General features: G+C 35.2%; 1 protein-coding gene across 24 annotated transcripts in view; it reads left to right on the forward strand.

Moving 5' to 3' along the window:
• RIMS1 (regulating synaptic membrane exocytosis 1) overlaps positions 1–24,160 on the forward strand; it is a 191,591-nt gene that overhangs the window by 57,761 nt on the left and 109,670 nt on the right. For 23 of the 24 annotated variants that reach the window (XM_031057153.1, XM_031057154.1, XM_031057178.1 and 20 more), the window contains exons 5-14: positions 6,029–6,096; positions 6,850–6,960; positions 8,904–9,003; positions 10,414–10,537; positions 16,457–16,503; positions 17,534–17,646; positions 18,672–18,802; positions 19,117–19,288; positions 19,418–19,574; positions 20,792–20,863. In XM_031057153.1, coding sequence (XP_030913013.1) covers positions 6,029–6,096; positions 6,850–6,960; positions 8,904–9,003; positions 10,414–10,537; positions 16,457–16,503; positions 17,534–17,646; positions 18,672–18,802; positions 19,117–19,288; positions 19,418–19,574; positions 20,792–20,863 — 1,095 coding nt within the window. The remainder of the gene's footprint in view (positions 1–6,028; positions 6,097–6,849; positions 6,961–8,903; positions 9,004–10,413; positions 10,538–16,456; positions 16,504–17,533; positions 17,647–18,671; positions 18,803–19,116; positions 19,289–19,417; positions 19,575–20,791; positions 20,864–24,160) is intronic. The other variant, XM_031057157.1, reaches the window with a different exon arrangement.

Genomic DNA, 24,160 nt, shown 5'->3' on the forward strand with positions numbered 1-24,160 from the left:
CTTATCTTCTAAATGCAAAAGTAAGGAATAAACATTTATTTTCAGTTTGTATTGAATAAGCCCAGGTTGTCAGTTATCTAAATCTGAAAGACTAGAGCTTGATAAAGCTGTGTAGACCCTTTTCCAATGTTTTTTTTTTATTGCTCTGAAATTTAATTAAGATACAGAAAAGTAATTTTATATCTCATCATTAAATGAAAATACCTGAATAAATACTGAATTGATGGGCCAATTTAAGAGTCTAGTTCTAGTTTTGAGAACTATGTGCCACATTTGTATCTCTATGAAATAGGAGGATTGTATATAAAAATTGTCACTTCTAAAGTGTACTAGTCTTTATTTTAACTTTGGAATCTTACAGCATGTTAATATCCAGTGCTTGGGACATTGCCAGGGAACTAAAGTCCAGTGCAATTATATTTGCAAAAGAAATAAAAAAGAAAAGAAAATCCTAAGTTTCACAGCCTTGTGGTGCATTCTTCCCACAAAGTGCATGAGCCAACCTGTCCTTGAACTGTGTAGATGGTAAAACACAGATCTTGTCCTGCAAGGATTTAAGTTCTTAACTGTAGACATCTGAAGTGGGTTGGTTTGAGACTAAGAGATAATGAGCATTTTTGTGAAGCTTTCTGTATTTCTATGTAAACAGGTAGTGGGTAGCTTATGAATTCTCTGCTTGCCACATGTGTGTGAGGGCTGTTTGCCAAGGCAGGGCACTCACATATTCTCTTTATGGGCTTAGTTAGCAGCTTGAACTAGAACGATTTTAGCATATGTTGTTATACGCTGAATTATTTTTTTGATAAAACCATACCATGTGTTTTTCCTGGGTGTAGTGGTATTTTCCTGCTTAACAATAGGATGTACCACGTCTGTAACAGCAGCTCACCAGAGGGATTGTCCAAGCAGCCTGGGATCAGGTTAGGAAAGCTAAAGCCCTGATAGAATTAAATCTGTCTGGGGACATCAAGGGCAACAAGGAAAGTGGCTATAGTTAGCAATAAAAGGAAGACTAGAGAATATGTGGGCTCTCTCCAGAAGGAAAAAGAAGGCCTGATTGGAATATAGAGAAGTCTGAGGTACTGAATTACATTTTCCCTCAGTCTTCACTGAGAAGTGCTCCAGCCACACTGCCCAGGCTGCCACAGGCAAAGGCAGGAACTGGGAGATTGAGAAAGTGCCCGCTGCAGCAGATCAGGTTTGACACCCTCTGAGGGACATGCAGGTGGAAAAGTCCATGGGACCTGATGAGATGCATCTGCCACTCCTGAAGAAACTGGTAGATGAAATGGTTAAGCCACTATCCATCCTATTTGTGACGTTGTGGCAGTCTGGTGAGGTTCCCACTGCCTGGAAAAGTGGAAACATAACCCTCATTTTTAAAAAGAGAAAAAACCCAACATCTGTAGCGATGTTCCCACCTGTTGGGAACTACAGGCTGGCCTGACCTTTGTGCCCAGCAAGGTCACAGAGCAGATCATCCTGGAAACTGTGCTAAGGAAACTGGAAAATAAGGAGGTGATTGGTGGCAGCCAACAGGGCTTCACTAAAGGTAAATAGTGCGTGACCAATTTAGTTGCCTTCTACAATGAGGTTACAGCATGAAGGAAGAGTGCCTGCACTTGTGCACGGAATTTGACACTGTCTCATATATGGCATCCTTGCCTCTAAACTGGAGAGAGGTGGATTAGGTCCATGGACCCCAAGTACAGACTGGGTGGAGAATGGATTGAGAGCAGCCCTGAGGAGAAGGACTTGGGAGATGTTGGTGAATGAAAAGCTCAATGTGAGCTGGCAGCTTGTAGCCTGGAAAGCCAAATACATCCTGGACTGCCTTAAAAGCATCATGGCCAGGAGGTTGAGGGAGGTGATTCTGTCCCTCTGCTCCACTGTGGTGAGATATCACATGGACTGCTGCAGTCAGATATGGGCTCCTGACATATGCAGGACATGGACCTGCTGGAGTGAGCCCAGAGAAGGCTGTGAAGATGATCAGAGCCAGAAGCATGTCTCCTGTGAAGACAGGCTGAGAGAGTTGGGGTTGTTCATTGTGAAAAGGAGGCTCTGGCAAGACCTTCTAGTAGCTCTTCACTACCTAAAGGAAGACTACAACAAACTGCAGAAGGACTTTTCACAAGCGATTGTAGTGATGGGATACAGGAGAATGGCTTCAAACTGAAAAAGAGCATGTTTAGATAACATCTTGACCGTGAATGTGGTGAGGTGCTGGAACAGGTTGCCCAGAGAAGCTGTGGATGCCCCTACCCTGGCAGTATTCAAAGATGGGTTGGATGGGGCTAGGAGCAACCTGGTCTAGTGGAAGGTGTGGTTGGAATGATCTAAATGATCTTTAAGATCTTTTCCAACCGAAGCCATTCTGTGATTCTATGGATTGGGGAGACACAGTCTGTCTATTCAGTTTGCAGAGTAATTTTAGATTTAGCCTCTGAAAAAAATTTGTTTAAGTTTCTTAGTTATCTGATGGAACTGCTGTATTAATTTGCAGATACTTGCTGCTAATGGTTAATTAAATGCCTAACATGGGTTGACTGACTCTTATAATTAGATTCTGCTTCTTGTCTTAAGTAACTCCTGCAAATCCAGCACATAGGGATTTGAGTAAATCGCTGAAGCACATTCTTTGCTGATTATCAGTAGTCTCTGAATATGGTCTGGGTGGATTTGGGAAAACATCTTGGAATATTTTATGCCCTGTATTCAAGACTCTTTGGAAATCAGCATGACTGTTCATACACAATAATAGGTCCTCTCATATTTTGTGCTTGTTTTGGCTTTGTGAGAGGGACAAGGCTGTTTTTTCCAGAACTTCTCAGCTTTTCGGGATCTCACTTGAAATCACAGGACCCCAGCATTAGCTTTTGGTATGGAGAGTGCTGCTGAAGACTAAGTATTTTTGAGAAAATGGATTTTTGGTGGTATGAGTTAGCTTTCCCTTTATTTTGAAAGCGCACATATTGCAGATGTAAAAACAATGAGAATTTTTAGGAGTTTTACTCCCCATCTTGAATTTTGATGGAAGGCTGCAAAAGACTTGTGGAAAAAGCTCAACACATTTGTATCTTGTAAATTATTATTGCATCCGTGTGCGTCCAAGAGTAAAGTAATTGAGCGGCAGCGTGTTAATAGGAAAAGCATTTGCTTGCTGTTAGGATTCAGCTTTTGAATTATTCCCTTAGGAAATAAGGTTTTACAAATATTTACAAATACCCTGCTTTACTCAATTGGTCTTAAGGAAATCAAACATTAAAACTAGAAATGCAATTTTAATAATGTGTTTTAGAAATACATCAGTAATGTAAAAAAATAATGATATAGTATATGTGTATTTTCATGGGGGCTTATTATTTTTAAGTTGTTCGTGTTTTTAAAGAATGGTTTCAAAAGTATTTAAAAGCAATTTAAGCCTGTAAAGCTATTATTTGCTCCTTATAAAAGTAGTTTTTTCCTCTCTTTAATGTCTTAAGTTTTTCTTGTTTTACTAGGACTTTTTAATGACTTTTACCAATGGGGAGTGTTCTCTGTGTGTAGGGATTTTTGTTTTCGGTTTTGGTGGGGTTTTTTTGGAGAAAACCTGAAATTTTGAAGCTATGCTTTTTAGTTAGTTTTTGCATGTTATTTGCCTATTCCTGGAACTCTCTAATGTGCAGTGAAGGTATTTTGTGCAATTAAACAAAGAGTGAGTTCTGGAGTATGGCAGTGCAAACATGGCATAAATAGGCAAAGAAGCAGCAATGGCATAGGATGACCAAGGAGAAATTATTTTCAAAGATATAACAGAGTACTGAACTGCAGATGTCTCTAGTATCAGTGTTGCTGGCATAAAATATTTTTAATGCCCATTTGGGGCCTTTTTTCATTTGTGTCTTAACTTTTATGTTCTATTTGATGAGTGTTTATGATTAGATTAACTGACATTTTCCATTGTATAATCTTTTTTATAGTTGTAAATTGCCCCAGACGTTTGTGTGCCAGTGGTCTGTATCATACTGAATTTTAATGGAAATCTTAAAATTGAGTGATTCTTGCAGCTTTTAAAGTATTCACCAAATGGTAGACTTACTACTTTCAGTGACATTCAGTCAAGATGTTTGATTTGATAGCTACCTTTATAGCTTCTGAGCATATCTTTCATGTTCCAGCTCAGTAGAGCAGCATTTGCAGTGCAGATCCTGCTCTCAGCTTTTGAGAGCAGAGAGTGAGAGAATTGGCATGGGGGCCAGCTTCTGCAGACAGAAGTGGAGAAAGGGACAGACACCTAAAGTTTAGATGTGGGAAGGAGGGTGCAGGAATGTAACTTAGCATCAAAGGATTTGAAGTTAAAGAGGGATTAAAATGCAGAACCTTAAGAAAGGACACTAAAGCTAGAAGCAGACGGACAGCAGAAAAAAATGTGCAGGGAAGAAAAGGCAGCAAAGGGTAGGTAGATGGTGAGAACAGGAAAATCAGCAGGTTAGACAAGGCAGAAGATGTATGAGAGGTTCTTGTTACAGTAGGAACTTGGTGGAGAAGGATGCTAGGTGTATGAATTAAGTGGTCGTGGATCTGCAGTAACCAGGAGGAAGACCAGCAAGGAAACTAAGAGCAAGAAGCTGAATCTAGGAAGAGAGGAAAATAAAGCAGGGAACAATGAGGGTGAGAAGAAATGTGTTTGGGGACTTGGATACATTCATCTACATGTTGGAGCTGGCATTTATTCCCTCCTGAACATTCTCTATTGCTAAGCAAGTAACTCTAAAACAAGAAGACAAAGTGTGTTGTGTTTGGCATGTGGCAGCTCAACCCACACAGGAGACTGTTGATTTTTGGTATTACTGTTGAGTGTATTACTGAAACTTGGGGAGCTCTGTACTGTAGTTTTGAGCTTACTGCCAGCACTGCAGGTATCAGTGTAGTTTGTAGGTTTGTTGTTCTTGTAATTTTGAAGTTTATAAAGGCACAAGGAAGAATCCTAAAAATAAAACTGAAATATCTTCAATGCGATTTAATGTGTTTTCCAAACCTGCAGAACTGCAGAGCTAATGAAACCACAAACTGCCTCATGCAGTTATGCATATGATAGTAATATGCTGTTTAAAAATAAACTTGGGCATATGATCATGCAGATGATAAGCTATTAAAGGTAGTATGAGTTATAGAGAATGTTGCAACTTGTAGTTCATAATTGGCATCTAAGTATTTGTAGACAAAGAATAAAAAAATCTCTGCATGTAAAGGTATTTTCTTCTCCCTTGCATGCTTTGTTTGGACTTCTGTTAGATCACTGCTCTTACTAGAACACAGGCATCTAACAACAGTGTTACAGAGATCTGTTTTATAAAAGTAAGATATTGAAGATATGTTGCCAAAAGTGCCCTCTTTGTCCTGATGGGCTGATGCCTTCCAGACCACTGTAATTCATGGTCTTTTTCTTGAGTTACACAGCATATAAGTTTGTCCCAAGTGAAAGAGAAGATTGCAGCCTCGTACCTGCTGTTGGTACTATTTGCTGTATTTGTGCGGCTGTTCCCTCTGGCTCTCTATTTCCTGCTCCTGTGCCTCTCCATCTGTACAGTACCTGTTGTCACAACATTGACCTCTGCAGATTCTAGAGCGTGGTTGGCTGTTCTGTCCTTAACTATAGCTAAGAGCCCATTTTGTAGAGTATTCCCTCTCGTGTCATCATTAGCTGTAGTCCTGTGTGTTTATTATGGAGATGGTGGGGAGGAGGAGGGCTGTAAATGTGATGCTTTGGGGTCCGTTCTTGGACTAAGCAAAGGTAAAAAGGCAGTGTGCACAACCAATTCTAAGGTGCAATTAATGAAAAAGCAGAGGTCCAAATAAACGCATTATTTAATATTAATACACTATATTGTTTTCAATTTGATATATTGATTTGAATACTAAAAAAAGCTTTGTATTTGCTTCATCAAACAATTGCACTTTAAAATTCATGCATGCAGAAGTAATAATTCATACATCTTTCTCTGTTTGAGAGATTACACATTTCTTTCTATTCATATTCTTCCAGGTGACTTGGATTATTACTGGCTGGATCCTGCCACGTGGCACAGCAGAGAGACGTCCCCTATTAGTTCGGTAAGAAATAGAAAAATAGGGATTCATAAGTATAAGTTAAAATGTTTGCTAATTATTTCAGTTCAGCATAGATATTTGACTGTAAAAAAATATTCTACACAAATCATGTGAAAATTTGTTTAAGACTACCAAGGAAATGGAAATCAGAAAGTTGTATTGAAATGCATATTTGTAAAATTGCCTGAATTTTAACCTGACTTTAATCCCTTTAATAGACATGGCACTTAATTTCACTATGAACACAAAAAAAAAAAATCAGTTGTGAATGTGATGCTACTCTGGGAAAGATTAGTGATTTTTTTTTAAGACTTGGAGTTGGAAAGCATAATTTTGATTTTATTATATAATGAACCCTTATTTGGTAGACCTGCATAACGTGTGTTATTCTAAAGAGCAGAATTTTGACATGCGCTTTTCAGAGCTGTGTAATTTAAAAAGAAAAAATTAATTTTATTATCTGAGATGTGTTTGAAATGTTTAATTGTATTGAAGTTTGAACTGAATTATAGTTCTATCTGTAGACTTAATGCAGACATTTTCTTACAAGAAGCATAAATGTTTAATGTAGCCAGAGTCCAACAGATATACTCATAGAAAACTCAGCTGCATTATGTAACACATCTGAAGGATGTTTGTGTCAACTGTAACATGATGATACAGTAATTTTATTGGTTTATACATGTGCATCTAAATACTGGAGGATGTTCACACTTTTTTAATTCCAATTCAATTTAATTGCTTGTTTTTTAACAGCATCCCGTAACGTGGCAGCCTTCCAAAGAGGGAGATCGCTTAATTGGGCGTGTTATTCTTAACAAGAGAACAACCATGCCTAAAGAATCAGGTGCATTACTGGGGCTGAAAGTAAGTATTACATGATTTATGTGCTAAATGAAAAGAAGTTCCACTATCTTAGACATACAGTTGTAACACGTTAAATCAGAGGACTCTCCAATCATATGGTCTTTTGAAAAAAAAATTTATTCCTCTCTTTTCCTAAATTTTGAAAGTTATACAGATAAATTATGAATATAAATACATTTACTCCCTCTATACAGTCTTCAGTTGTCCATGACAAAGGGGCTGAACCATTTTGATTAAAAAGGGTATGTTTATTCAGCTTCCTGTCTGCAAGATAAATAACTACACATGGCAATGCATTAATGGAGTCCTGCCTTTTCTAGCTCTGCTCTTTGCAATTCAGTCAAGTAATTAATTTTATAATCCACATACATAAATGTCATCTGGATGCAAATGCTTACAAGATCAGTGTTTAAAAGCCACACAGCCATTTGAAAACAGAAATTTTGTAGAAAGAAACCAAATATTTACACAAAAATCCTCTTAGATCATACTAGAGGTTATATTAAATTTAATTCCAGTTAATTTAGGACCCCAAAATTGAGATATTGGCAATGCTGTCCAATTGATTTAAATCCCTAATTTACATTTTTAGCAGACTTTTAGGTTCATGGGCCTAAATTGACAGAACACTTTTTTGAGTTCTGTTTCTGAAGCTAGTAGCAGTTCAAGCATTTCTCTCTCTGTGTATATTTTTAAATCTATGGAGCAACAAAGGGGGCTGATAGAATTTATTTTGGGCGTCCTTCCCTCTCCACTGAGAACAGCAGAAAGAATCCAAGATCTGAAATAGTCCCACCTTGAAGTGTGATGGTGTGGTATGGTAATACAAAAGATGGAAATAGCTTTACTCTACTAAAATATTTAGTAGTCTATAGCACAAAGATCATCTTTGCTGCCAGCAAACGATTCTGTTTGATTATGTGAGAAAAAAAGGTCGGGCCAAGTAGGAAATACAGATTGTAGAGTTGTAGAATGTAGAGTTTCTCTTTGGTTTTTCTGAGTTTCAGTTGTACATAATATGAACTAAGGCCCTCACTAATAAATGTCACACACTATCATGACAATATTGTTGGCAGATGGGCTTCTGGATACTTTTTTGGTTTTAAAGCTCCTGCTAGTTATTGTGATTGCAACATGGGGAGCTAATACCTAATAAACCAACATTCTGCTGTGTCATTTTATTATAAAACTCCTCTGGGATATTCCTGATGAAAAAAAATACAACCAAACCCCTGAACTGACTGGAGAAAGGTAGTTAAAAAGATAGCTTGTATTTCAAATCAGCAAGACTACATTTTCTTTGTGTTTTATTTAAAATCTGTCCTCTTCAGGGCACTTGGTTTTCTTCTGATGTTCACGATCTCTGTATCCTGTAGTCATCTTCAAAACCAGATCTTTTCAGTTTCAGTTTCTCTTCTGTTCTACAAAAGCCAGAAGTTGTTGGTTTGTCCTGTCATGTTCTTGGATGACAGTGCCTATGTTTTAGCATCATCAACATTCTTGTGAACTTGTTGCCCATATGTAATAGTAGTGTATTTGCTAAGTTTTCAATTGATGTACCAATTTTGGGATTTCATACATTTGAAATGATGTGCACTTGCAATTTAAATTTGAGTACATGATGGACAATTATTTGTAAAACGTGCATTTAACTGGTTATTTATTAAGAAGTGTTCTTTCTGCAACAAATGTAGGTATTTAGCAAACTGCATAAGATTGATTAGTCAAATACAGTAAAAGGAATAGAAATTTTATTCATCCTGTGTCAGCTTTACATCTTCTTGTCTTTAAGCCTCTCTAAAACCCAAATTGACAATAGGTTTGCCTATGAACATTTCAGGTGAAATATAAAAAATAATGTGAAAACTGATTAGTCTAAATGTTTGTGCATTATGTGACATCTGGTTGGTAGCTTGGGGACTCACAAATTTGTGATTAACTAGGTTGTTGGAGGAAAAATGACAGAATTAGGACGACTCGGTGCCTTCATTACCAAAGTGAAGAAAGGTAGCTTGGCTGATGTGGTGGGGCATCTCAGAGCAGGTAAATCAATCAGTTGCATATAAAATACACTGTCTTTTAGTAATGGCCTATTGCATGCAACCTTTAATTTATACAAACATTTATCATGTGTTATGGTAATTTATTTAAAATACAGAACAATACTGTAACATTATTATGAAATGCCATGGTTGCCTACATTCTAATTTGTTATGAATACCAATTGGTTGGATGTATGAGAAAAACAAAAGACACTCCTGAGGAATGCTGGTAAGAGGACTGAGTGATACTATTTTTGTTTGCTAGCTCAGGAGCTGCTTATTACACTCCACAGAAGCAATGCAGACATTTTTTTTAAGCTGATTGTGGCAAACAAAATTCAGATCACTGAAGGATGACACACTGCATACACAGTGGATTTTATTAGTGTTCTTTGCAGCGTTAACTATTACAAATGAAAATGGAAAAGAAGACAAAGAAATGGTCCTAAAATATTTCGTTTCTATTAGATGTATCTATTGCACTTACAAATAAATGGCTGTGCTAATGGCACTTTTCAAACTTCTAAATGAAGTGAGAATTATGCATAACATTTGGTTTTCATAGTCACTTCTTAATGGTTTGTATTTTTACTATAGCTCTAAGCAACTACTTTCCAAATGTTGTCTCAGCAAACCAAAGTACCTAAGTAGTGTCTTAAGAGCCCAGAAGCTCCAGTGCCAATGTGGATGGCTTCAGGATAGTTGTGTGAAGCAGAGAGTAATAAAGAACTAGAAAGGATGATGAGTCTCTAACAATATTCTACTTTTTTGGCATTTTTATTTTTTTCTTTCTTACCACATCAGCAGTTTTTATAGATTTTAAATGCACATTATAATTACAGGAAATAAATTTATCTCCACTAATCTTAAACCATTTGGGTTGAAATCCTGATTTTCTACTTCTGGTCTAGGTTGGTTTTTTTTTGTTGTTGTTGTTTTTTTTTTAATGGAAGCTATTTTTAATTTCTAAAACTAGTTTTAGAGGCAAAATGATTTCCTTGAAAAAATATATTGTTTTGCACATTTCCAGTGAGTGTAAGTCTGTTCATCCTATTGCATGGGACCAGAGCACACAAAAAAGGCATGGATGAGTCCTTGCAGTTGGAAAAACCAGTTTTTTTCCTTATAAAAAGCATCCAAAATTTGGGTAGTTGATAAAAATTTAAGTAATTATAAAAACTTCATAAATTTAATAATTGCAAATATGAAGTCTTTCATGAGGAACAGAACATTCTTGTCCAAGAATAAGCGCTGGGAGCCAACCAGCTAAAAAGCACTTGGCAGGAGAGTGTCTGAAGGTTTCAGTACAGCTCTTTCGTTATTTTAAATTATTTTAATGTTACTTGAAAATATAGATTTCATTCTTTGTAAAAGAATATGCAATTGAGATACACTTCTCTTTAAATTCAAGGAGATGAAGTTCTAGAATGGAATGGTAAACCCTTGCCTGGAGCTACAAATGAAGAAGTTTACAACATTATTTTAGAATCAAAATCAGAACCTCAAGTTGAAATCATTGTTTCAAGGCCTATTGGGTAAGTCTAAAGACTTACTTCTTTAGCATAGTTATTAGTTCTGTTAATAGGAATCTTAAAGGGATTATTTGTGAGTTAATTATTTTTATTGCTTAGTAATGGAATACAATTTTCCTTGTGTTGTTGACATTCTGTATAGTCTGTTTTCTTCACTACCATCTACAGTCTTGTGCCTTTGCAGTGACATATAAACATAAATATTGTCTTCTGTGTGGTCAAAGTACTATAAAGACCTTTGCCAAGTGGCAAAGGAAAATTGGTGGATTAGGTACACCTGTGCATGACAAACTTTCAGTTTTCAGGCTTTCAGCCTACTGGATCAGAATAATTTATAAAGGTCTTCATGAGTGGAGGGAAGTATTGCAGGACTCTACTAAGCCAATACCAGCAGGATTTTAAACAGACCTTCTTTAAAAAACTAAAAAAGGAAACAGAAAACTCCTAATTAAAAAGACTATATTCACCCTTGAACATTTGTTGGCGAAGTCAAACATGGAAGTAAAAGATTCAATCAAAAATTAGCATAAAAGTGTTATGTTTATAATTTCTATTTTTTTATTATGAACCCAGGTTCGGAGTTTTGTGACAACAATTCTTCTAATCTCAGTTTCCTGGATACACTTTAGAAGAAAAATAATATCTATTCAAATTGATAAAACTGGGGGGATTGGCCCTGCATTAGTGATTGTAGTTTTAGTGATATCGGGAATGTTTTGAGCTAGGTCTTACAAAATTGAATATTAATAATTTATTGTAAATTCACATTTACCTTGCAAAACAGAGTCACGTGATTTACAATAAGAAGAGATTGTTTTGAATTTGCTATTTTCATCTTAATTATAATTTTTACTTGTCTCAAATATGATACTTTTTCAGTTTTAGAAACAAAAAACTATGCATTTTCTTTCTAACTAAAATATCCTTTTATGTTTTGATTATTGATTCTGTCTGTGCCATGTGAGTGTAGCTATATTTTGCAAATAAATTTTGTCTTCTTCATGGCAATCTCTATTAAAAGTACTTAAAAATTGACATTAATAGGTAATTCCACCTATCAGTTTGACCTTCTAATGGAAAATGAAAGTCTGATTCAATAATAGTGGCTGTTAAATGCTATAATTACCATCCAGCTGAAGACTCTGGGGAAATAGAAGCCTTATTTTACATTTTTTGAGATAAACTAGGAGGTATTCTTGAAAGAAAGCTGCAAATTCATTTGTACAGCTTTGTTATTAAAAAGGACATGCCTTAAGGAGATTTTAGGAAGTCTAGTTTTTATATTTAAATCAGCAAAAAAAGAAATATGTTGATACTGGACATGACTTGAATTCCACATCTCAATTGAAGAAAACATAGAAATGGATTTGTACAACTGTAGAACTGATGTAAAAGGAAAGAGCTAGGTTAGCATTTTAAACAATGGACTTTAAACATATTTATTTCTGTCAATATTGCAGATGTGTGCTCTTAAACTTCTAAGATAACTTCGGTAATAAACCAAATACATTCTTTTAGTTTACAAATTTGATAAATCTATTCGTTTAGAGAAATTAAGTACAAGGTGACTGCATTCCAGTGCCACATTCCTAAAGAAAAACTGAAGAAATACCCTTTTTTTGAACTTTGTTCAAAGTTAAAGAATGTTCCTGAATCTGAACAGTGGATTTTGTGTTAGAATAGTGCACCCAGAAATAGTACCAATAAAATGTAAAGTTTTCCTTTGGATGACCCATACATATTTTTTCAATATGTAGTCAGAAATAGATCACATTAGATTTTGCTTTTGTTTTGAGATAAATGGATTCTTGGCATGAAGTTTTTTTTTCATAATAGAACAACATATTTCTTGTAGAGTTACGTCTCTATAGATTTTTAATGTTTTTTTCTTTTGCTTGAGGGTCGGGTTGTTTTTTGGGGTCTTTATGAGAACAAATAAATATCCCTAGAGCACGGAATTTTAAAATTTAAAGACAGATCCTTTCTATCCTGCAGTAATGGGTCAAAGTCCAGTTGTTTTATGTCAGATTAGGATTTACCTGTCTGTCATCTGAAAATAACCAAAAATTTCAGACATTTTAGAACAGAGAAAATCCTAATAGTAGTTATTAAAAGAAAGAGCATGCTGCGCAGGATTTTCGTTTTTCCCTTTTTTTCTTTTTTTCGTAATAATTATGATCTATGTAAATTGTCTTGCATAATGGAAAATGATTTGCTTGATTTACAGATTGCTTTGATTTTGTCCCTAGCTTGGCTTTGTCTTGTTTTCCAAACTGTGTGATGGTTTCAAATTCATGACAGGGATTTTTATTTCATCCCATCCAACACATCAAGTATGCCAAAGTTTGGTGGGTACTTTTAGGTGCTGACTAAGCAAAATTGAAGTTGCTTGATACAGCATTAAGTGATAATCCATTACAGCAGAAAATTCCTGTGAGGGAATAAGTTCCCGAAAGGCCTGAAAATGGTATTTCATCTACATAATTTAAATGTTTTCATCTCTCAGTATTAATAATGCAAATAATGTACCAGCACTTTTAATGGTCTTGATTTAAAAATGCCTAGCATATTAGGTCTAAAAAGCCCAAATATGACACAGTTTGCCTTAAGTGAATAATGGAAGGACTGTAAGTCCACAAATTAGACTGCCCACAAATTAGACTGCCAGTTACAAAACTGCGGTCTAAACAATTTGTTCAGTCTTGTAAATTTGGATTTCTCTGTCTGCCAGCAAATGTAATTTTAAGTAATGGATAATTGTAGGATGTTTATTAGAGAAAAATGTGAAGCACATAACACTATTAGCAGCTAAAGGCATAACAACAATAAATAGTATAACCACAATTGTACTGTGGAAACTCCATAGAAACTAATTGACACTAATTCTAATGGCTGCAACACAAGGTAGATAAGAAACCTATAAAAAGTAGAATTAATGGGTTGGCTATCTCAATATAAGGGGAAGAATTATCTATGAATATGCATACAATGTGAGAGGTGGTTAACATAGGACAGTACAGAAAATCCTCTGGCAGTATACTTTGTGGAGAAGAAGCATGGCATGGTAACTAAGCTCCCCGTCTCTTGTGGGCTCTATGGGATAGTGCAGGTAAAACAAATGTTTTTTCATTTGTCTCTGTTTTCTTTGTCAGATGCTAGCTATCTTTGCATAGATTTCCACAGATAATGCTGCCAAAACTGTTGTTTCTGTGATATGATTCAGTTCCTCTGTACAGGGTTGGTTACTGTGTTCTAGGTCCTGGCAAGGAGGTTGAACCTCCATCATGCGCCAGGCAGTGCTGAACTCCAGAGAGCTGCCCAATTAGTGCAAACTGCAGATTGATCTACAGGTTCTGATGGCAGGGAATGGTTTTGGGAATAGCAGGATGAGCCCTGGGGGAGGTACTCAGAAACCCTTTAGAAGCTCTCTGGGGTGTAGAATATGATACACCTGTTCCTAGAACAACCTAAAAAGTGTGGGTTACAACCATGTTTGAACTTGGTTCTTCTTCAGTGAGCAACCTCTTGACTATATCCCTCAGAGAAATTATAGCTGTTCCTGTGCAAAGTAGTGATTCTCACAAACCATGTATCTGCACAGAGTAGTTTCAACCTAAGGTACAGTTTTGTTTAATTTACATAGTCATTGAGGCATGAAAGAATCAGACTTAAGATAATAATATATAATATCGTGTAAGACCACACAAGGTAGGGATAGAAAGACAAATTTTGAAGTTGGCACCTCTTTACTGGAGGTAAAGAGCTGCCTACCACTTTTCTCAAGTTCATATTGCTCCAAAAGGGGAGTAAAATTTTGTTACTGTATTAGATAAGCAGTTGTGCAACTTTTCACTTCATTTTTTTTTGACTGGTCTAGTTTTGAATATTTTAAGTAATAAGCTACTATTTCTTCTAAAGAGCTTTTTTGTAAATCATATATCAGAATATTTTCTGCAGTGCAAAATTAAAAGCAGGCTAGATAAGACTAGTTTTCTTACATGAAAAGTTTTAGATTATAGTTTCCTTTTAGAATGCTCATTCTCTAATTAAAATGCCAACATTTAATCCTCTTTTAAACTGTGTGCATCTGTTTCTCATGTTGATTTATTATTAATTTTTTCTGTATTGATTGTAATAGTGTGACAGTGCCTTAGCAGAAATAGGAATCAGTTATTAAGTTTTTATTAATATGCAATTGATATTTGAAATTTATTTTTAGCCTTTTTTTCCTACTGTACTGTTGACAATACAAGGAAAAAAAATCCAAACAGAATTAGTTTTAGTGTCTTTCTTTAGTCACACCAGGACTCTAGAACTTGGCACTGTGGCTTGTACATGTGAACCTTTGTTTAGACATCCTAAAAGTGATGGTATTACTAACAGTGCTATACTGCAGATGAGAGTGTTCATATTCTAGCACAAGAAAATATTGCAAATTTAACATTGTATTGAACAGAAAAATCTGTTTGATTATGGTAAGTAAATACTTCAGACTGATGAGAAATGCTCTGGAAAGTCTGACCTGAAAAAGAGAAAATGTTAAGAGGAAGAAGAGTGCCGAGCAGCCCTGCTGTGCAACAGGTTGTTAATCTTTTTATATGTTTGTAGAGTAATACTGTGCCATGTCAAAAATGACTAATTCAGCTATAATTCCATGAGTTTGAGGAAGCCACATTATTCTTGACTCATGAAGTCAGACAAGGAGAAGCACATTCTTGTTTAGTGATGTGAAGTTTAAGCTGATTTGAGACATTAATGCAGAGCTGAAATAGTCTATTTTAAACCACAGGCACCACAAGTTTAAACTGCAGGACATGAAAAGGGACTTTAAGGCTCAGTGATTGGGCACTGTTGCATTCTTTTTCTGATACCAATGTCTGTTTCTTTTTCATAAGTGACTTTTATAAACCTAGAAGTCTTAGTTTTATTGAGTTCCAAGTCAGAAAGATTTCTGTGTTTCACTGAGCAGACTGCCTGAATACCTTTAAAATTCTCAACTATAGACTTAAAATCTTGTAAATGTTCTTCAGAAATGTTATTGCAGTTCCAATTTTGGATTAGTCTGTGTGGATGAAAATACATTCAAGTAATTCACTGAAGAGTTTTGTTTCCATTTCCCTGCTCTGCTGCTTTGCTAAGATTTGTGCAATACTAGATGATTATTGCTCTTGTAATGTATTTTCAATTTTCTGAGAATAGAAAGAGCCAGGAACTAGCATCTTCCAGATTTTGATGGAAGAATAAATTTAATAGATGCGAAAATGCTGATAGATGTGTGTGGACCTAATCATTTTATCTTACCTATATCTGTATGTGTGTTGGATATGTATGTGTTGAAAAATGTCCACACCCAGTTGTAATACAGTTTCATTTTCTTTTATCCTTTGGAGAAATGCATTATTCACTTGTTCATTTAACATTGCTAATGATCTTTGTTTTCCTTTTTTATTATTGTAAGACATTTTCATCAGTTTCATTCTCTGAACTCCTTGAGACGTTTGTATAAAAATTACTAGTGAGTTAATCTTTGTCTTTTTGATTTTTGTTCCTCCAAAAAATAGTTGAACAACCATAGCTGTACTTCCTTTTGGCAAAGGAAGTATATCTATGTACTGTATATTTTTCTCTTCCTAAAATTTCTCTTTCTTTATTGTTGCAGTTGTAAAAGTATCTTGTAATCCATACACAATGTCAACATTGTGGTGCTCATATTGTTGTATCTGCTATTCCTTAACCTGAACGTGGTTTTTGTTAGTGTGATTTTCATGAATGATAGTAGAAAGTATGCCTTCAAATATTTCCTCTTTCTTTCCTTGTAACCTGTTAGAAACAAATCCATATCATTAAAACGCTGTCCCAGCAGTGTATTTGTCACAGCCAAAGGTTGTCTCTGTTTCTAATTGCTATGTGTTCACATTCTAGTGATATTCCACGGATTCCCGAGACTTCCCACCCCCCATTAGAGTCTAGTGAGTACACACCTTGTTCTTTTCTTTAAGCATGATCTTTTACCCAGCAAAACTATTTCAGCTATGACATTTCTGAAAGATGATAGGTGGAAATTGCATTGGCTCTGAGGTTTTTGCATGACAAAATTCAATGGGTTTTGGCCTTTTGTGTTAAATTTGAAGCAATATGGATTTTATTAAGCATATCCAGATTTCAAATGCTAGCAGAATTATATTTTTTAATTATGTATCTTGTGTTGTTACTACCAAAATAATAATTTACATCTCCTAACATAAGAAAGAAAACAGGTATGAGGTACAAATGGTGTCACGATTTCACCTCCTGCCCCAAGCAAAGTCCAGAGCTCTTGTTTCTCTTTTCTTTTTTTAACTAGAAAACCTTGGTTATGTGAACTTTTTGTTCATACTTCAAAAGACTGGTATTCTTTTTAACTATTCCATTTGAATGTTTTCAGCCAGAGTATTTGAGGGCCATGGCTCCCAGTCTTTTCCCATCTGAGCCTTTTCTGAGATGCAACTAGAAACCTTCCCTGGGACAGGGAAGGTGTGATCACTTGTCACAAGTTCATATAATTAGTAAGAGCTGTATTTCACTAGGGGAGAACTGAGGATGTCCAGCAGTTGCTGAAATATCCTCCATGCCAGATTCATGTCCTGCATGTCTTCCTATTAAAATTTCAGAGGCTACTGGGAATATAATCCGTACAACAGATGTGGTGTATTCATCAAAGACTTAAGATCATAGAATCAGAGTATTTTGTCTGGGGAGGGAGATGTGTAATTCAGTCAGAGAACAGTATTTTATTTAAAACACTTGCTATGGTTGCTCAAAGATGTATGAGGAACACTCTTATTATATGTTTTTTTTTAATAAACTGAAAAATGACAGGTTTAATCCTGGATGTATGGGTAAAGAAACAGTCTTTTCACTCTATTTTCTACATCAATTTTATTCAATTCAAAGAAAAAGCAGTTCATAAGGTATCCAAATTTTGAATGGAAAGTTCATGTGTTTCTCATGTGGTTTTAGGTTCAAGTTCTTTTGAATCTCAGAAGATGGAAAGGCCTTCTATTTCTGTTATATCTCCGACTAGTCCTGGAGCCCTACGGGATGCACCTCAGGTCCTACCAGGGCAGCTTTCTGTGAGCATATTTTGTTTTTCTTGAGTTTTTAATGGAAATCTGTGAAGTGCTGGTCCTTCAGCCCTGCACATTCCCAAGGCCTGTTGGGAGGCCAAGAGAAGTGTTCAGTGTTGGTAAAGATTAACGTTTTTCAAAAGTTTTTTGATAGCCTCTGGATGCACTAAAAGACCTGACTGTAATCATAGCAGACATAAGAAATTGTTGTCTTAATACACCAAGGAGTGCAGGAATTTACATTGAGAAGAGCCCATAAAAGTGCCTTGAAACTTGTCGTTTTGTAGCTTCTGCACTGAAAATAGTGACTTTGCTGTACATGTCCAGTACTCTGCAGATTCAAGAATAGTATCATTGTTTTCTTTATGGGAGCAGTTAAAGACCTGTATATTTGTTAAGCATTTCTCTATTCAGTAATGCATTTTAATTTAGATACATCCTGGAACTTTCTTGTAATACCAATTGAAGTCCTGCTTATCGAATATACTGTCAGTACCTAAACTTTGTTTTCTACATTCTTTTATTTTTTTATATTGATCTTATTAATTCAGGAATATTCACCAGGCTTAAAAATTCCTATCATTATGATTCTCTTAAGAAATTATGTAGCTCTATATTATTGTTTCCATAAACACTTTTGAAAAGGTCACAAATCTGACTAGATAGATATCAGCTATACCTTGAGATTAGATGCAGGCAGAGCTTTCTCTTTAATGTAGCTTTTAAGGTGCAGAGCTAAGACATGCTGGTTTAAGTGCACTTACAGTTCTAAGATTATGCAATGAGTACAATAAACAATGGAAGTATAATCAGGCACTGTAATTTTATTCAGCTGTGATAAGTCTTGGTATGTACCATCATCTTTTCCATCTAACCTAATTAAATATTAAGGGATGTTAAATATATCTCATTGTCTCTGGGGGAAAAAAACCCAGCAGTTACTTTTACCTTGTGTTTATTTTTGATGCAATCTGAAAATCCTGTTTCTTCTCCATTTTCAGTAATGTTTTCTGGTAAATTGATTCCTGTAGGTTAAACTCTGGTATGACAAAGTGGGACACCAGTTAATAGTGAATGTTCTACAGGCAACAGATTTGCCACCAAGAGTAGATGGACGCCCCAGAAATCCCTATGTAAAAATGTATTTTCTTCCAGACAGAAGGTAACGGTATTCCAGTTCATAAAATTATGTTTTAATTTACCATGTATTGAATCAACTTTTAATGAATACTTATGAAGAACTACTTTTTACAACTTTTTATAGCTAGGTTATAAATAACAAAAAATTACACTTGAATCATGCAAGTCAGTATCAATTTAACTTTGTAGTCTTTTTTAAGAATGTGATCTAGAAAATGCTTTCTTCATTTAGGCATTATTGCCTAAGAGAAAATGAAAACAGTTACATGCTGATGAGTATATGGTATTTTCTGATTTATCACTATGAATAATTTAAGAAAAACATTTATGTTTCAGTGATAAAAGTAAAAGAAGGACCAAAACAGTAAAGAAAAGTCTAGAGCCAAAATGGAATCAAACTTTTCTCTACTCACATGTACATCGTAGAGATTTTAGAGAACGAATGCTTGAAATCACAGTATGGGATCAGCCAAGAGTACAAGAAGAAGAGAGTGAATTTCTTGGAGAGGTGATGCATACAATCACATTTCTTCTGAGTTCATTGTTTGGTTTTGAGTATATTTGCATATGTATTTTGTGTGTGTGTTTCTCTGTGTGCCTTCAAAGTAAAATTGAAACCTGATGATTTTTCTGCTAGATTCTTATAGAGCTGGAGACAGCACTTTTAGATGATGAACCACATTGGTATAAGCTACAGACACATGATGAATCTTCACTACCTCTGCCTCAGCCATCACCATTCATGCCAAGAAGACATGTTCATGGTGGAGAGAGCACTAGCAAAAAATTACAAAGTAGGTCCAAATTCCATTAAGGTCTCTCAAATTTTAAATTAGAAGTGCTGGATATGGTGTAATGGTACTTAAATTCCAAATAAAATAAAAAAGATACTATTTCATAGTCTTTAAAAGTAATGAAAATGTGTGTCAGGAAGGCAATTTAAATTATGACATTATGACATGTCAACCTTACAACTTTGACGTATAATTTTCAAGTGTGTGAAACCTGCTGGAATTGATTTGGCTTTCATTAGCAAAAAAAAAATTGTTCAAAGTTTTTTCTTTTAAGAGCTTCTTTTTAAATAGAAAGATGAAGTTTATAATTATTGGATAATTAAAAAAATTAAAAGCATTTCATTTTTTAAAACAAAGTCCTTAAAGACTTACAAGGTTTAAGACCACTTTTCATCCTAAAGTTAGTCTCAATTTCCAATATGCTCATTAAAGTGTACTTTTGCAGAAAAGAGAAATTTTATTCATGTATTTGGGAGGTACAGTTGTTTTCATGAGTCTGATTTCAGGTTTGTATAAGGCACGTTAAAAGGAGATACTTCAAAGGAGATATTGTCATTTCTCTGTTCATTTAAACTAAGATTTACTTAGAAATATGAAAGATGTAGGGGATTATTTTTAAATGCATTTCCAAGCTATTTTTCTGATTTTTCTAAAACATGGAAGTCATTCACTCCAGACTATGCATAGAAAATCGGCGTACATTCAGGAATGAACTATAAATGTGTGTTACTGCTGTAATTGCTGCATAGATGCCCAAAATCAGGATATGTATAGAGAAAGCAAATGAAAGATAGTTTTTATGAGATATTTGAGCTCTTCTAAAAGCTGGCAGTGCTGTTTCCTGTTCCTCTCTGTCACCATATGTTGCCTCATCTCCTTTCCTGTTCAGCAAGCTGATTCAGCATATTCACTGAAGTAGCACAAAAGTGGTTTTTTTTCCTTTACTTGAGTTTTGCTTTTGGAGGCTTACAGAGATAATCTATCCTAGTGGAGGATTACTGGGGACTTGAGGGGAAGAGAAAGGGAAAGGAGGCTGCAGCAGCTGTAAGGTGTTAAATTGGCTCAGCTATCTTCTGAAGCATCAGTTAATCACTGCAGTTGAGTTCTCCTTCTGTATTGTTTTGACTTAAAATCATCTTTTTGGTTTCATTATTGTGTTTTTACATATTATAACATGACCAGATGTTCAGGTATTTGTTTACCTTACTGTTGTGCAGGATCTCGGCCAATCAGTGATAGTGACATCTCAGATTTTGATGTTGATGATGGTATTGGAGTTGTTCCTCCAGGTGCGTGGATGAACAGCATGGTCCTGCTTTCTTTTTCTTCTTCTTTTTTGCTTGTTTGGATTTTTGTTTCTTTATGATATTTTGGAATATTGAGGATACTGGTTTTAGAGAGTGCATTGTGGGAAAAAACAGTTTTCCTGATTATTCCATGGTACCTGTCCCATACCTGGTAAATGAAAAGATTCTACTATTCATTCATTTATATTTATTTTGCATATCGCTCTTCATATGGGGCCCACTGGTTTGTTCAAATTGATTAATTTCTTACTGTGTAATGCTCCAAGCATTATTTAAAATGCAAACTAGATGTAAAAGACTCCCACATTTTAAAACAGTTAAAATTTCAGTTTTTATTGAAAGCATTTTTAAAATTATTTTGCTTTTTGCTTTAAACTTAGATTTTATGCAGTCTTCCATGGACTTTATTGATAATGCATGGCTATAGATTAAGATGCATGCAGCATGGCTATATTTTTTATAGTTTTCATAAGCTTTCATCAACTATCATTACCCTAAATGTTCATAAATATTTACTTGTAGAGACTGTCATGGTTTGACTTTTAGTTCAGCATTCTTACTTACTGAAAATCTTGAGGATTATCTTGAGGATACCACATTCTTCTAGTTCTCATTCACTGTTGCCACAAGTCAGATAAATGTTTCCCAATTGTTCCAAGCTAACTGAAGAGTCACTATGTCATTGCCAGCACTAAATCAGTTTTTCTGTGGATCTTCCTGATGAAAACCACTGAATTAAATCGTGGTGTGTTTAAAATAATCTCACAGTTTATTTATCCACGATATAACTGTGCAAATAAACCACGTATCTTATAAATGCTGTATCATCTTGATCTTAGCTGAGACAAATTATCCTTCCTTTGATGTTGATAGGGTTCTTTTCTTATTTTATATACTTTGCACCTCAGTCCCTAAGAGAGAAATTCATTTATGTATGCCTAATTATGATATTTGATATTTTTGCATCAGCAGAGAGAGTGAGCATTTAAAATTAAATATAAATAAAAGGCTCTAAATATTTCTCTTGGCTTTTTTGTTGTTGTTGTTGTTGTTGTTGTTGTTGTTTTGAGGGGTGGTAGTTGAAAATGTAGATACTGGTATGTCTTTGTAGACTTAGGTTTAAAGTTTCAGTAAATTTTATTAAGAACTGGGGCTTTTTTTCCACTGCCAGTCCTTTCATGCATCCAGTTGAAATAAATAATTTTCCACCTGTCAGGAAGCATTCAAAATGGTCCAGCTGCATATATTGGAATTTATTTACTGGGCCAGCATTTGAGTAACTGAGTCTTATTGACATTTCTTTGGATTTTGTGCTCAGGTGTGCCTTTTGAGGAATGCACAGATCCAAACTTTCTCAGCGATCACTGTAGAAAATGGCAGGATTTAATTTTTAAAACTGGATTTTCAATTATCTAAGAGTCTCCAAGTTAAAAATTGAAGGGCATAGTAGGAAGCTCCTTCTGAAGTCCACCCAATCAGAAACATTCTGCTAGCTCACTTGACCAAGCACAAGTTTGTCCATTTGAGTTTAATTGGCACATTTGTTTGGCATTTCTAAGTGGAGTTCATCTGTTCATGATTCCTATGGGAAGTGGATATGCATATAAGTGTGTGGGATTTGTTTACATATACAACCTGAGTTCTTTAAAAGGAGTTAGACTTTAGAAACAGGGACAAAGAAAATTTGAGTCATCTGCCACAAATCTGTGAAAGCCTAGACAGTGTATGAAAATGTGTTTTGCAAAAAGACCTGGAAAAGGTTTCCAGTCCCAATGTCTGTGGAATTGTTTGAGAACCTTAGGCACAGATTCACAAATGTCACTGGAGATCAAGTTCATGTATATTCATTTCTGCCCTCCTGTCCAACCTTCTTAACTTGCCTCATTGCTAAATTGTTAAGCCTTTGGGCTGCTCCCTTCATTTGCACAGAATGAGTACTGCAGTGTCTTCTCCATAAAATAAACTCCTTTGTTAAAACTAAGCTCCATGCAAGTTCCATGTTGTTCTGCATGGCCTTTACCCCTGCCCTCCTCCTGCCCTTCAGTACCGTGGTTCTCACCAGAGTGCAGCCCAGCTCTAGTCTGGTTCAGATTTCTCACACATTCTCTTGCACAGCATGCATGTGGGAAGGAAGAGAAAATATCCATATTTCCCTTTAATGTAATATGGTGATGCCCCATTTTGAAATAGCCTTTATTGGCTTCAACCAGATTAGTCTAGTTTTAAGATATCCTTCTCAAGGGAAGTAAGAACATCAAAATTGAGTTTACAACACTTGACACATAAGAAAATATTTCCCTTTGAAGACTTGTCCAAGCTGTAGACTGCCAGCTTCTCCAGGAGAATCCTGGGGAAACAGTGTACAAGATTTTAATAATTTAAAGTAAACAACATCCACAGCCTTTCCCCCATCCAATAAGACAGTGATCTTGTCATAGTAGGAGATCAGGTTAGTCAGGCAGAATCTTTCTGAAAGTTATAAATTTTCTTTTTTTTTTCCTGAAGTATTGAGAGAAAAAAAGGAAGTTATTTAGCCCCCTTAAAATCTCAAGATTTTCAAAAAGGTTATTGCTCATTTTCTAATAAATAAACACATAACTACAAAATGTAAAACCACAAAATTTCACTTAATCTCCATGCAAGATAAAGACATGAAGGAAAATAGTTTTGCTAATTTAACTGACCTTGAAAATTCATAAAACTATAATTTCAAATGTTTTACCAATTGCTAAGGCAAATGTAACATTAGAATTTAGTAATAACAAAGAAAACTATTTTCCTAGAAGTTTCAGCAGCTGCAAAGAATAACTTCTCGTCAGTGGAAGATTGTTACATCAAAAATAGTAGTAATTTAATGAATTCCAAAATATTTTAAGAAAAGTATTTTTCCCTTGTTATATCACTAATTAATGAATCTTATCTTTCATGTAATTAGACCATCCTCATTTTTTAGTAGTACCTTGCAGTGACATACATCTCCTTTTTTAATCAGCTCTTAGATATGTTCATAAGAGTTTATATCAACAGCTGAAAGTAATTTGAAGCTCAGGTTTAACAAAAACGTTTTTGACAGGGTTTTTGTGGTATGCTGACATCAGTTTACACGAAGAAAATATTGTTTTAAGTCTCTCAACCTCTGCATATATGAGAGATGCTCAAGTCTCTGAAGTAAGTTTGTGATCCTGAGCTGTTCTTACACCAGTCACTCTGTGTCTGTATTGTACTGGCCAGCCCAGTACTCCATAAGGGTCAGTGGAAGTTTTAATAAAATCTAAACAT

Source organism: Geospiza fortis, unplaced genomic scaffold (assembly GCF_000277835.1).
Source record: "Geospiza fortis unplaced genomic scaffold, GeoFor_1.0 scaffold190, whole genome shotgun sequence".
NCBI lineage: Eukaryota > Metazoa > Chordata > Aves > Passeriformes > Thraupidae > Geospiza > Geospiza fortis.